Below are 13313 nucleotides of genomic sequence, written 5' to 3'. Positions count from 1 at the left end.
CAGGTGAAGTCTGGAAAAGGTAAAGCAACCGAGGGAGAATATTCATTTTTATGGTATTTATCCTTGAATTTAAACTTAAAAAGGGGATAAGATTCCACCTATGTATATCTGCTTTTATCTCTGAAATTAATGGCCCATAATTTACCTGTGACAATGTTGAAAGATCTTTTGGCAGGGTTATTTCTAAATATTTTAATGATTTAACTTCCCATTTATGATCATACGTATCCTGCAGTTTTTTGGATGCTGTATAATTTAAGGACAAAACTTGCATTTTCTTTACATTAATTTTATAACCTGATATTTTCCTGAACTCATCCAACAGTATAAAAAATCCTATTAATGATTTTTCTGGTTCACTCAAATAGATGAAAACGTCATCTGCGTATAGTGCCACCTTCTGTTCAATCCCTGCCACCTTGATACCTTTTACAATTATGCTCTGTCTTATTAGTTGGGCAAGAGGTTCAATGTATAGTGCAAAATGGAGAGGAGAAATTGGGCATCCCTGTCTAGTTCCTCTCTCTAAAATAAAAGAGTCAGAGAGGTCCCCATTTATCTTAATTTGAGCTGTAGGACTGTCATATAAAGTCTGGATTACCTTAGTAAACTTTTCTTGAAAGCTGAATCTTCCTAACACTCTGTATAGGAATACCCAACTAACTGAATCAAAAGCTTTCTCAGCGTCTGATCCCACTACCGTTGTCTCTGTCCCGTTCTTAATAACCTGTTCTAGTATGTGTAAAGTTCTCCTTATGTTGTCCTGAGTTTGTCTTTATTTCAGCAATTATTCTATCAGTTTATTTAAACTCCTACGGCTCAATGAAGTCACCTACCATTCTTCTAAATTGCAGAAAATGTAGGCTAGTCCAACCCAAGATTAAATCTAGTAACTTTACAATGCACCACTCCAAGGTATCTTCTATTCTTCGTTAGATACAGAGGCAATAAATGCACACACTATATGTACTCTTGCCCAACCCCCCCCCCACATACTAGTCTTATCCTTTGTACTCCAATGCCCTTGTAGTATTTAATCTGTACCTATACTTTAACTGTCTGCACAGCACCACATCCTAATCTCTCAATCAACCATTTCTCATGATTTAAAAATAACTTTTATTTTCTTCTACCAAACTTAACTTCTTACATTTTGCCTGAGGATTATCCTCTAGCAATCTATCAAAGACCCTTCAAATGAGTGGACAAAGCTTGACCTGATCTTGGGAAATAGGGCAGAACAAGTGACTGAGATGTCAGTAGGGAACACTTTGGGAACAGAGACCATAGTTCTATTAGTTTTAATTTTGTTATGGAGAGGGACATCTGGTCCACAAGTTAAACTTCTAAATTAGGATAAGGAAAGTTTTGTTGATATCGGACAGGAGCTTGCAAAAGTTTATTGGAGTAGGTTGTTTGAAAGCAAATGGACATATTGCAAGTGGGAGGCTTTTAAAAGTGAGATATCAAGAGTTCAGGATCTTCATGTTTCTGCTAGAATTAATGACGAGGCTGGCAGGAGCAGGGAACCAAGGACAAAAGATATTAAACCTTTGGTCAGGGAAAAGAAGGAGACATGGATCAGATACAGGCAGCTGCAATGAAGTGAATCCCTGGAGGAGTACAAGAGATGCAGAAGTATATTCAAGAAGGAAATCAGAAGGGCAGAAAGGGGCCATAAGATAACCTTGAATGTGAATATTAAGGAGGATCCAAAGCAATTCTGTAAGTATGTTAAAGAAAAAGGAGCACCTAAAGAGTGAATAGAGTCCTTCAACTAAAGATAACTCAAGTTATAGAAAGGTTGAACAAGTTGGACTTTCTTCATTGGAGAGTAGGAGAGGGTAGAATGATCCTATGGAGGTGTATAAAATCATGGGAAGCATAGATGCAGGCAATGAATGCAGTCTTGTTTGGCAGGGTTGAGGAATAAAGAAGAAGAGTGAGTAGGTTTAGGGTGAGAAGGGGGGAGATTACAGGAACTGAAAGGCAAGTTTTTCACCCAGAGGGTGGTCAGTGCATGGAAGAGGCTGAGGTAGGTACAATAGCAACATTTAAAAGGAACTTGGACAAGTACATGGATAGCAAAGGCTGAGAGGGATATAGACTCAACTTGCACAAATGGGACTGGTTTTGATGGGAATCTTGGCCAACATCAGCCATTAGGCCAAAGGGCCCTTTTCCATGCTGTATGAGTCTATGCCATGTTGCATATTTGTGTCATTTGTGTATCCTGTATACATCTCTTTGAAGCTGATTGATTCCTGTAACTCACCTTCCCATATTGTTTTGTATTGTCAGCAATTATCAGTACACCACACCACACTTTTCCATGTATATTGATCTTTCTGAAACCCCACTAATAAAAGCTTCCAACATGTAAAAGGTCTATATATTAATTTCTCTGTTTCCCGTCTTTTAATCAATTTTCAACCCATTATATTTTACCTGAATCTTGACAGCCCTGTTTAATATCAATATTTTTCACATCTTTTGAAAATACAAGAGTACTATTTTAACAAACTTGGCCTTATTTGCCTGATAATTAGTTCCTCAATCGAACATTTTATTCTCTATCAGCCATGGGTAGACTTTTTTTGTTGAATCTTTATTCTCAATGTGATGTCTGTTACTTGAAAAATATTAAATGTTCCTTATTCTTATTTTTTTGCAGATTTTTTAAACTAATTTCTCAATATACTTAAGCTTTATACACCCATTTTGGACAATTTTTGGTTTTAAATTGTGCCACTCGATATTGGATTCTGTCATGTTTCATCTTATCCTTGAAGATCCTTGGTATCTGATATCATATTAATCCTCCTCATTCATTACTCAAGACTAAGTTTAAAATGGAGTGTTCAGTGACATATCGCTTTAGGAAGCTGTCTCAATCATTCTATGAAATCATCCTTCAGGCTTTTTCAGATTGATTGGGCCAGTTGCTCTAAAGATTTACAATTAATTGTATTACCTTTGCTGCATAACCTTTTTCTTGATGTGGTAAGATTGCCTATAAGTTGTCATGAGCAGTGTTTTTAATAATCTTGTCAGTTCTTGTCTCTGTTAAATTGATTCTAATTCCTTTCACTAAGCCAAAATCATTCCTCACTACTGCTTTTACTGTCAACATTGCCCCTACCACCCCTGTTTCTGTTTTTTTTCCTGTCCCTTCTAAAGTAAAATACTTCTGAATATTTTGAATTAAACCTTGATTCCAGTGGCAATTTCGGTCTAAAACGTTTGGACTGATAAAACAGGATATCTGTTTACTATCTCATTAAATGCTGGACCAAGCAAGATCTCCTTTATTGTCAACCTGTCAACAAAAAACATGTATTCAAATTCTGATTGAGACTTTGCTCTGTAACTATGCATTGTTTTCCTTTCAATATAATAATAATACAATAATCTTAAATCTGGAATGTCTTAGATGAAGGAACATTATATTACAATCTTGAAGGATTAATGACTGGAGAGAACTGTGCAGTCAAGTATATGAAAGGGAGACAGCAACTTCAAATGCATCTAACAGGAGAGGATGAGAAAGAGTACAGGATCGAGACAGTCCCTACAATGGCTTACACTGACTGTGCCAGCGAAGCCCTGAGCCCTACCCGTCAGCACGGAAATTTCTTAATCCCTCTGTGTCATTATTTTAACCCTGTCTTCATATTGCTTTGTTAAACTTACTTCCTGGACCAGGGATTTCAATATCTATTATCTTCTTTTGGGGATTAGTGTCCCAATCCATTGAATAATGAGGAACCTTGGGACATTTATTGTATACAATTCTCCATGAAATAATTTATTAAAAAATCTTAACTCCACTGTTTTCTACAAAATAGTGTTCTCCCATGGAACTATTAGAGTTAAATACAATTATGTCTTGACTGGTCTTTTACAGCATACTTAAGAATTCTTTTAAAAAAAAGAGACTGCTGTTACACAGTTGGATGCTTTTGACTGATGGTGAAGAAAACTTAAATTTGTTTTTCAGAACACTCGTGACCTGCAAATTACATTGAATATTCTCAACATACTTAATGAATTGGTTTCAGTGGGTGAGTGTATACAAGAACATATTTTTTGTTTTTGAATTTAAGTTGTCCTTATATGATACCATTTTTACCTGGATGTTAAAAGTGTTTGAGAAAGGGAACTTGTTCAGTAAAATGTTACTTTACAATGATTCCAGATACACAGCATTATAGGTTGTAGCCATATAGACTGTATTACTTCCTCATGCTGGTAGTGGTGAATATCAGGAAAGCATTTAATGTGTTAGTTACTTAAGATGTTCTAAACTCTAGTTATTAACCTTATGGTAACTCCAATGTGGCTAATTGCATTTTTGTTTGATCGATTAAAAATAAAAGGTACTGTCTTTACACACGTGATCAATATATGAATATTCATATGGTGTATCTTAAATTTTATAGGTTCATAAACTGGTAATTGAAAGTTTTTAAAAATTGTGCATCATTTACATTCTTTATTGTCTATTTACATTCATTACAGTCTATTTAAATAATATGTAAAATAGCTGAAAATGTCAGACCAAATTATTGAAGCATGACTAGCTGTTTCAGGCTAGCACAGCAACTCTGTTATACATGGAGAGCAGGGGTGGGTCTATTGTCACACACAAAATGCTGGAGGAGCTCAGCAAGCCAGGCAGCATCTATGGAAAGAAAGTACAGTTGACGTTTTGGGCCGAGACCCTTCGGCAAGACTGGAGGTAAAAAAATGACTTGATTTAAAAGGTAGGGGAATGGAGAGAGAAACACAAGGTAACATGTGAAACTGGGAGGGGGAGGAATGAAGTAAAGAGCTGGGAAGTTGATTGGTGAAATAGGTACTGGGCTGGAGAAGGGGGATTCTGATAGGAGAGGACAGAAGGCAATGGAAGAAAGAAAAGGGGAGAGGAGCACCAGAGGGAGGCGATGGGCAGGCAAGGAGATGAGGTGAGAGAGGGAAAAGAGTATGAGGAATGGTGAAGGGCATGTGGGCCATTTCTGGAAGTTTGAGAAATCAATGTTCATGCCGTCAGGTTGGAAGCTACTCAGATGGAATATAAGGTGGTGTTCCTCCAACCTGAGTGTGGCCTCATCGCAACAGTAGAGGAGGCAATGGATTGACATATCGGAATGGGAAGTGTAATTAAGATGGGTGGCCACTGGGAAATCCCATTTCTTCTGATAGACAGAGTGTAGGTGCTTGGTGAAATTTGTCTCCCAATCTACATTGTTTGTATGTCGGGTCTCACCGATATACAGAAGGCCACACCGGGAGCACCGAACACAGTATATGACCCCAACAGACCAACAGGTGAAGTGTCACCTCACCGGGAAGGACTTTTTGGGGCCCTGAATGGTAGTGAGGGAGGAGGTGTAGGGGCAGGTGTAGTGGTTGTTCCGCTTGCAAGGGTAAGTGCCAGTTGGAAGATCAGTGGGGAGGGACAAATGGACAAGTGAGTCGCGTAGGAAAGCAGAAAGTGGGATGAGGGGGGGAGGGAAAGATGTGCTTGGTGGTGGAATCCGGAGAATTATGTGCTGGATGCTGAGCTGGTGGGGTGATAGGTGACTATCCCTGGTAGGATGGCGTGAGGATGGGGTTAAGAGCAGATGTAGGTGAAATGGAAAAGATGTGGTTGAGGGCAGTGTTGATGGTGGAGGAAGGGAAGCCCCTTTCTTTGAAAAAGGAGGACATTTCCTTCATTCTGGAATGAAAAACCTTATTCTGAGAGCGGATGCGGCAGAGACAGAGGAATTGAGAGAAGGGGATGGGGTTTTTACAAGTAATAGGGTGGGAAGAGGTAATGGGGTGAGAGATGTTGAAAATAAATAAATAAGCAATACATATGAGATGAAGAGTCCTTGAAAATGAATCCATAGGTTGTGGGAACAGTTCAGTGATGGGGCAAGTGATGTTGAATGAAGTTATTCCACTGGTTCAGGAGCCTGATGGTTGAGGGGTAATAACTGTTCCTGAACCTAAACCAGTATGAACTCTTTAGGAACAATAATAAATAAACAGTATATTCCAAATAAACTAACAACAGAGTTTGGATTATTTTCTTCCTTTTCCACCTAAAGACATTTTTGAAATATCAAAAATTCTGAAGCATTCTATAAACTCCTAGTGCCACCTAGTGTTTAAAAACAGTAAATTCATCATCTGAAAAGAAGATCCTTAATCTACTGTTTACAAATTTACACTGAAGTGAATAATTTTCTCAGTGAAAGAAAAAAACATTAAAATAACTTATTGGAAGATACTTTTATCTTCAACTGAAAAATATTGATGAAGAGCTTTGAATTGTAAACATCAATTTTAATTAACGTATAAATGAGTCTAACATGGGCCAATGGGATTTGGACAGATAAGCATCACTGTTTGTATGGACAATGCAACCTGTTTCTGTGCTATATGATGAATGATTCTGTGAAAGTCTGAAAATATGTATTTTTTTGTCATTTTTATTCCTCTCCCAATAACTGTTTAGAAATTGGGTTTAGTTTTCCTCGCAAGTTCCTGCTGGTCTGGATTTTATTTCGAGTCTTGTGATATAAATAGTCCCCATCATCCATCCCTCCTGATTGGTTAGTCCTCATCCAATTTAGGTTCTGCTGCCCCACTTTGTTTACAATCGAATTCCAGTTCTTACTTGGAGCGAGACCTTCATCTTTGTTAAAATTCTTTTCCTCTAGTTTTATTTCAATAGCTTCCTTCACCAGGTGGTCCGAAAACCCATTGATGTGGGACAGTAATTTTGTGCCATCGAAGTCAATGGCCATTGTGAATGCAATGTTTTGCTACCACCGATTTCTCCAAGTAACCCAAACGGATACCTCTCCTGTGCTCCTAAATACAGGTTTCTATATTGTGCCCTGTTCGTCCTATATACCCTGCTCCGCATTCACAGCGAATCCTGTAAAAGCCAGCTGTCCTGAGTCCCAGGTCATCTTTGACCCACATAAGCTGTAATTTGAGCTTCTTTACAGGTTTGTAAGATGGTATTACTGAATATATACTGGATCCTGAATATATATATATATGTGTGTGTGTGTATATATGTATAACAGGGAAGTTACTAGCATCGGTGGAGCATTGGCTGATGGGCAAAAAACAGAGAGTGGGAATAAAGGGATCCTATTCTGGCTGGCTGCCGGTTAACAGTGGAGTTCCATAGTGGTCAGTGTTGGGACCGCTGCTTTTTACAATGTATGTCAATGATTTGGACTATGGGATTAATGAATTTGTGGCTAAATTTGCCGATGATACAAAGGTAGGTGGAGGAGCAGGTAATGTTGAGGAAACAGGGAGCCTGCAGCGAGACTTAAATAGTTTAGGGGAATGGGCAAAGAAGTGGCAAATGAAGTGCAATGTTGGAAAGTGTATGATCATGCACTTTGGTGGAAGCAGTAAACAGGCAGACTATTATTTAGATGGTGAGAGAATTCAAAATGCAGAGATGCAAAAGGACTTGGGAGTCATTGTGCAGGATACCCTAAAGACTAACCTTCAGGTTGTGTTGGTGTTGAAGAAGGTGAATGCAATGTTGGCATTCAATTCAAGAGGTATAGAATATAAGAGCAGGGATGTGATGTTGAGGCTCTGTAAGGCACCGGTGAGTCCACACTTGGAGTATTGTGTGCAGTTTTGAGCTCCTTATTTTAGAAAGGATATACCAACATTGGAGAAGGTTCAGAGAAAATTCACGAGAATGATTTCAGGAATGAAAGGGTTACCGTATGAGGAACGTCAGGCAGCTCTTGGGCTGTATTCTCTGGAGTTCAGGGGAATGAGGGGGATCTCATAGAAACATTCCGAATGATAAAAGGCCTGAACAGATTAGATATGGCAAAGTTATTTCCCATGGTAGGGGAGTCTAGGACGAGAGGGCACAACTTCAGGATTGAAGGACATCCACTTAGGACAGAGATGCAGAGAAATTACTTTAGTCAGAGGGTGGTAAATTAGTGAAATTTGTTGCCACAGGCGACTGTGGAGGCCAAGTTATTGGGTGCATTTAAGGCAGAGATTGATAGGTTCTTGATTAGCCAGGGCATCAAAGGGTATGGGGAGAGGCAGGTGAATGGGGAAGACTGGAAGAACTGGATCAGCCCATGACTGAATGGCGGAGCAGGCTTAATGGGCCGAATAGCCTACTTCTGCTGCTATATCTTATGGCTTATTTAAAAAAAATAACCAGAGTAGACATAATCCATGATGAAGATGGCAGAGTTTGTCATTGAAACATTAGTTAAAATCGATATCTCTGTCTGGCTGGAAGCCTGAGAATAGTTTATTCACCATATATGCCAGGAAAACACTTGATCCTTTTTCACCAGTTTTAATTGTTGAGGATGCACAAGGTCACTGCTGATTCTGAAATAAACTCTAGACCTACCTTGGGTATTCTTTCAGGAGGAACTTGCACGAGAAACTAAACCTAATTGGGAAAGGGTAGCTTAAACAATGGAATTAAAATTACAGAACAATTATATTTTCAGATTTTTGTAGAATCACTCAATCATAAAGCACAGAAACAGGTTGCGTTGTCCATACAAACAATGATGCTTATCTGGGCTAATCTCATTGGCCTATTTTAGACTCATATCCAAATGTTCCTTTTCAAGCACCTGTACAAATGCCTTTTATTTGTTTTAAGAGTATCAGTCTCTACCACCTCCATTCCAGTTATTGGTCATTCTGTGTCAGAAAACTTTCTTGGATATTCTTTAAAATTCTTCCCGTAATAACCCTACACCTATGATCTGTAATTTTCAACTTTACTACACTGGGGAAAGGACTTCAGCCTTCTATCCTATCTATGCTCCTTATAATATTAAGAAAATCCGTAAGGTCATCACTCAGCCTGCTATGTTCCAATGAGAGTAAACCTAGCCTATACTGAAGCAAATGAGCTTAGAGCGTGGATCATTACTTAGAGCTATAATATTGTGGCCATTAAAGAAACCTGGATGGCTCAGGGGCAGGAATGATTACTTTGAGTGCCAGGCTATCAAGGTTTCAGAAAGGACAGGGAGGGAGGCAAAAGAGGTGGGGGCATGGCACTTCTGATCAGAGATAGTGTCACGGCTGCAGAAAAAGTGGAAATCGCGGAGGGATTGTCTACTGAGTCTCTGTGGGTGGAAGTTAGAAACAGGAAAGGGTCAATAACTCTACTGGGTGTTTCTTATAGACCACCCAATAATAACAGGGACATAGAGGAGCAGATAGGGATACAGATTCTGGAAAGGTGTAGTAATAACAGGGTTGGCGTGGTGGGAGATTTTAATTTCCTAAATATTGATTGGCATCTCCCTAGAGCAAGGGGTTTAGATGGGGTGGAGTTTGTTAGGTGTGTTCAGGAAAGACTCCTGACAGTACGTAGATAAGCCAACAAGAGGAGAGGCCGTACTTGATCTGGCATTGGGAAATTAACCTGGTTAGGTGTCAGGTCTCTCAGTGGGAGAGCATTTTGGAGATGGTGATCACAATTCTATCTCCTTTACCATAGCATTGGAGAAGGATAGGAACAGACAAGTTTGGAAAGTATTTAATTGGAGTAAGGGGAAATATGAAGCTATTAGGCAAGAACTTGGAAGCATAAATTGGGAACAGATGTTCTCAGGGAAATGTACAGCAGAAATGTGGCAAATGTTCAGGGGATATTTGCGTGGCGTTCTGCATAGGTACGTTCCAATGAGACAAGGAAAGGATGGCAGGGTACAGGAACCGTGGTACACAAAGGCTGTTGAAAATCTAGTGAAGAAGAAAAAAAAGCTTATGAAAGGTTTGAAAAACTAGGTAATGATAGAGATCTAGAAGACTATAAGGCTAGCAAGAAGAAGTTTAAGAATGAAATTAGGAGAGTTAGAAGGGGCCATGAGAAGACCTTGGCGAGCAGGATTAAGGAAAACCCCAAGACATTCTACAAGTTCGTGAAGAGCAAGAGGATAAACGTGAGAAAATAGGACCAATCAAGTGTGACAGTGGAAAAGTGTGTATGGGACCAGAGGAGATAGCAGAGATACTTAATGAATACTTTGCTTCAGTATTGACTATGGAAAAGGATCTTGGTGATTGTAAAGATGACTTACAGCGGACTGAAAATCTTGAGCATGTAGACATTAAGAAATTGTATGTGCTGGAGTCTTTGGAAAGCATCAAGTTGGATAAGTCACTGGGAGCAGATGAGATATACCCCAGACTACTGTGGGAGGCGAGGGAGGAGATTGCTGAGCCTCTGGCAATGATCTTTGCATCATCAGTGGGGACGGGAGAGCTTCCGGAGGATTGGAGGGTTGCGGGGATGTTGTTCCCTTATTCAAGAAAGGGAGTAGAGATAGCCCAGGAAATTATAGACCAGTGAGTCTTACTTCAGTGGTTGATAAGTTGATGGAAAAGATCCTCAGAGGCAGGAATTATAAACATTTGGAGAGGCATAACATGATTAAGAATAGGCAGCATGGCTTTGTCAAAGGCAGGTGGTTTAATTTTTTGAGGATGTGACTAGACATGTTAATGAAGGTAGAGCAGTAGATGTCGTGTATATGGATTTCAGCAAGGCATTTGACAAGGTACCCCATGCAAGGCTTATTGAGAAAGAAAGTAGGCATGGGATCCAAGAAAACCTTGCCTTGTGGTTCCAATATTGACTTGCTCACAGAAGGCAAAGAGTGGTTGTAGACAGGTCACATTCTGCATGGGGGTTGGTGACCAGTGGTGTGCCACAGGGATCTGTTCTGAGACTCCTTCTCTTCGTGATTTTTATAAATGACCTGGATGAGAAAGTGGAGGGATGGGTTAGTAAATTTGCTGATGACACAAAGGTTGGGGGTGTTGCGGATAGTGTGAAGAGTGTCAGAGGTTACAACGGGACATTGATAGGTTGCAAAACTGGGCTGAAAAGTGGCAGATGGAGTTCAACCCAGATAAGTGTGAGGTAGTTCATTTTGGTAGGCCAAATATGATGGCAGAATATAGTATTAATGGCAAGACTCTTGGCAGTGTGGAGGATCAGAGGGACCAAGTCCATAGGACACTCAAAGCTGCAGCGCAGGTTGATTTTGTGGCTAAGAAGGCATACACTGCATTGGCTTTCATTAACTGTAGGATTGAGTTTAAGAGCCGAGAAGTAATGTTACAGCTACTTAAGACCCTGGTCATGCCCCACTCGGAGTACTGTGCTCAGTTCTGGTCACCTCACTACAGGAAGAATATGGAAACTATAGAAAGGGTGCAGAGGAGACTTACATGGATATTGCCTGGATTGGGGACCATTCCTTATGAGAATAGGTTGAGTAAATGGAGGATGAGAGGTGACCTGATAGAGGTGTATAAGATGATGAGAGGCATTGATCGTGTGGATAGTCAGAGGCTTTTTCCCAGGGCTGAAATGGCTAGCACAAGAGGGCACAGTTTTAAGGTGCTTGGATGTAGGTACAGAAGAGATGTCAGGGGTAAGTTTTTTATGCAGAGTGCATGGAATGGGCTGCCGGCAACGGTCGTGGAGACAGATAGGATAGGGTTTTTTAAGAGACTCCTGGATAGGTACATGGTGTTTAGAAAGATAGAGGGCTATGGGTCACCTTAGTATTCGGCACAGCATTGTGGGCCAAAGGACCTGTATTTCGCTGTAGGTTTTCTGTGTTTCTATGTAGTTTCTCCTTATTACTACCACCCTCCATTCCAGATAACAGCCTGATGAATCTCTTCTGCATTTTCTCTGTTGCTACCACATCCTTCCTCCAGAGCAGCGGTCCCCAACCACCGGGCCGTAAAGCATGTGCTACTGGGCCGTGAGGAAACGATATGAGTCAGCTGCACCTTTCCTCATTCCCTGTTACGCACTGTTGAACTTGAACATAGAGTTGCCAACTGACCCGTATTTGCCGGGACATCCCGTATATTGGGCTAAACTGGTTTGTCCCATACAGGACCGCCCTTGTCCTGTATTTCCCCCGCTAAGGTAGAGCGTTCCTATGAAACCTTCCGTGCCGAAATGGCATTAAGTGAAGAAGCAATTACAATTAATTTATATGGAAAAAATTTTTGAGCGTTCCCAGACCCAAAAAATAACTTATCAAATCATACCAAATAACACATAAAACCAAAAATGACACTAACATATAGTAAAAGCAGGAATGATATGATAAATACACAGCCTATATAAAGCAGAAATAATGTATGTACAGTATAGTCAGGAAGGTGAAGGCAAAACCGACTTGTGGAGAAAAAAAATCGGCAGGTATGCGCATGCGCACATCACATTCGCACGTCGGTGCCCGTGCAAGGCTTCATGGTCATGGTAGTCTTTCTGGGGTAAAGTTTCCTGGGATTTGACTGCTACTTTTGTCCCTTATTTTGGAGTGAGAAAGTTGGCAACCCTAACTGTAAAAGACATGTTGAGGTGAGTTTAACTCTACTTGAACACCCCTCCCCCACCCCCCTGGTCAGCCGGTCCTCAGGAATATTGTCAATATTAAACCGGTCCGCGGTGCAAAAAAGGTTGGGGATCCCTGCTCTAGAGTGGCAACCAGAATTGTGTGTAATAGAACCATAGAAACTACAGCACAGAAACAGGCCTTTTGGCCCTTCTTGGCTGTGCTGAACCATTTTCTGCCTAGTCCCACTGACCTGCACACGGACCATATCCTTCCATACACCTCCCATCCATGTATCTGTCCAATTTATTCTTAAATGTTAAAAAAGAACCTGCATTTACCACCTCGTCTGGCAGCGCATTCCATACTCCCACCACTCTCTGTGTGAAGAAGCCCCCCCTAATGTTCCCTTTAAACTTTTCCCCCTCACTCTTAACCCATGTCCTCTGGTTTTTTTCTCCCCTTGCCTCAGTGGAAAAAGCCTGTTTGCATTCACTCTATCTATACCCATCATAATTTTATATAGCTCTATCAAATCTCCCCTCATTCTTCTACGCTCCAGGGAATAAAGTCCTAACCTATTCAACCTTTCTCTGTAACTGAGTTTCTCAAGTCCCGGCAACATCCTTGTAAACCTTCTCTGCACTCTTTCAACCTTATTTATATCCTTCCTGTAACTTGGTGACCAAAACTGAATACAATACTCCAGATTTGGCCTCACCAATGCCTTATACAACCTCATCATAACATTCCAGCTCTTATACTCAATACTTTGATTAATAAAGGCCAAATAAAGCTCTCTTTACAACCCTATCTACCTGTGACGCCACTTTTAGGGAATTTTGTATCTGTATTCCCAGATCCCTCTGTTCCACTGCACTCCTCAGTGCCTTACCATTACCCTGTATGTTCTAC

General features: G+C 40.4%; 1 protein-coding gene across 8 annotated transcripts in view; it reads left to right on the top strand.

Moving 5' to 3' along the window:
- The window catches only part of agtpbp1 (ATP/GTP binding carboxypeptidase 1), a 267274-nt gene that overhangs the window by 113167 nt on the left and 140794 nt on the right, over nucleotides 1-13313 (top strand). For all 8 annotated transcript variants that reach the window (XM_072281601.1, XM_072281603.1, XM_072281604.1 and 5 more), the window contains one exon: nucleotides 4001-4064. In XM_072281601.1, coding sequence (XP_072137702.1) covers nucleotides 4001-4064 — 64 coding nt within the window. The remainder of the gene's footprint in view (nucleotides 1-4000; nucleotides 4065-13313) is intronic.

Source organism: Mobula birostris, chromosome 17 (genome assembly GCF_030028105.1).
Source record: "Mobula birostris isolate sMobBir1 chromosome 17, sMobBir1.hap1, whole genome shotgun sequence".
NCBI lineage: Eukaryota > Metazoa > Chordata > Chondrichthyes > Myliobatiformes > Myliobatidae > Mobula > Mobula birostris.
This window is presented reverse-complemented; position numbering and strand designations above follow the sequence as displayed.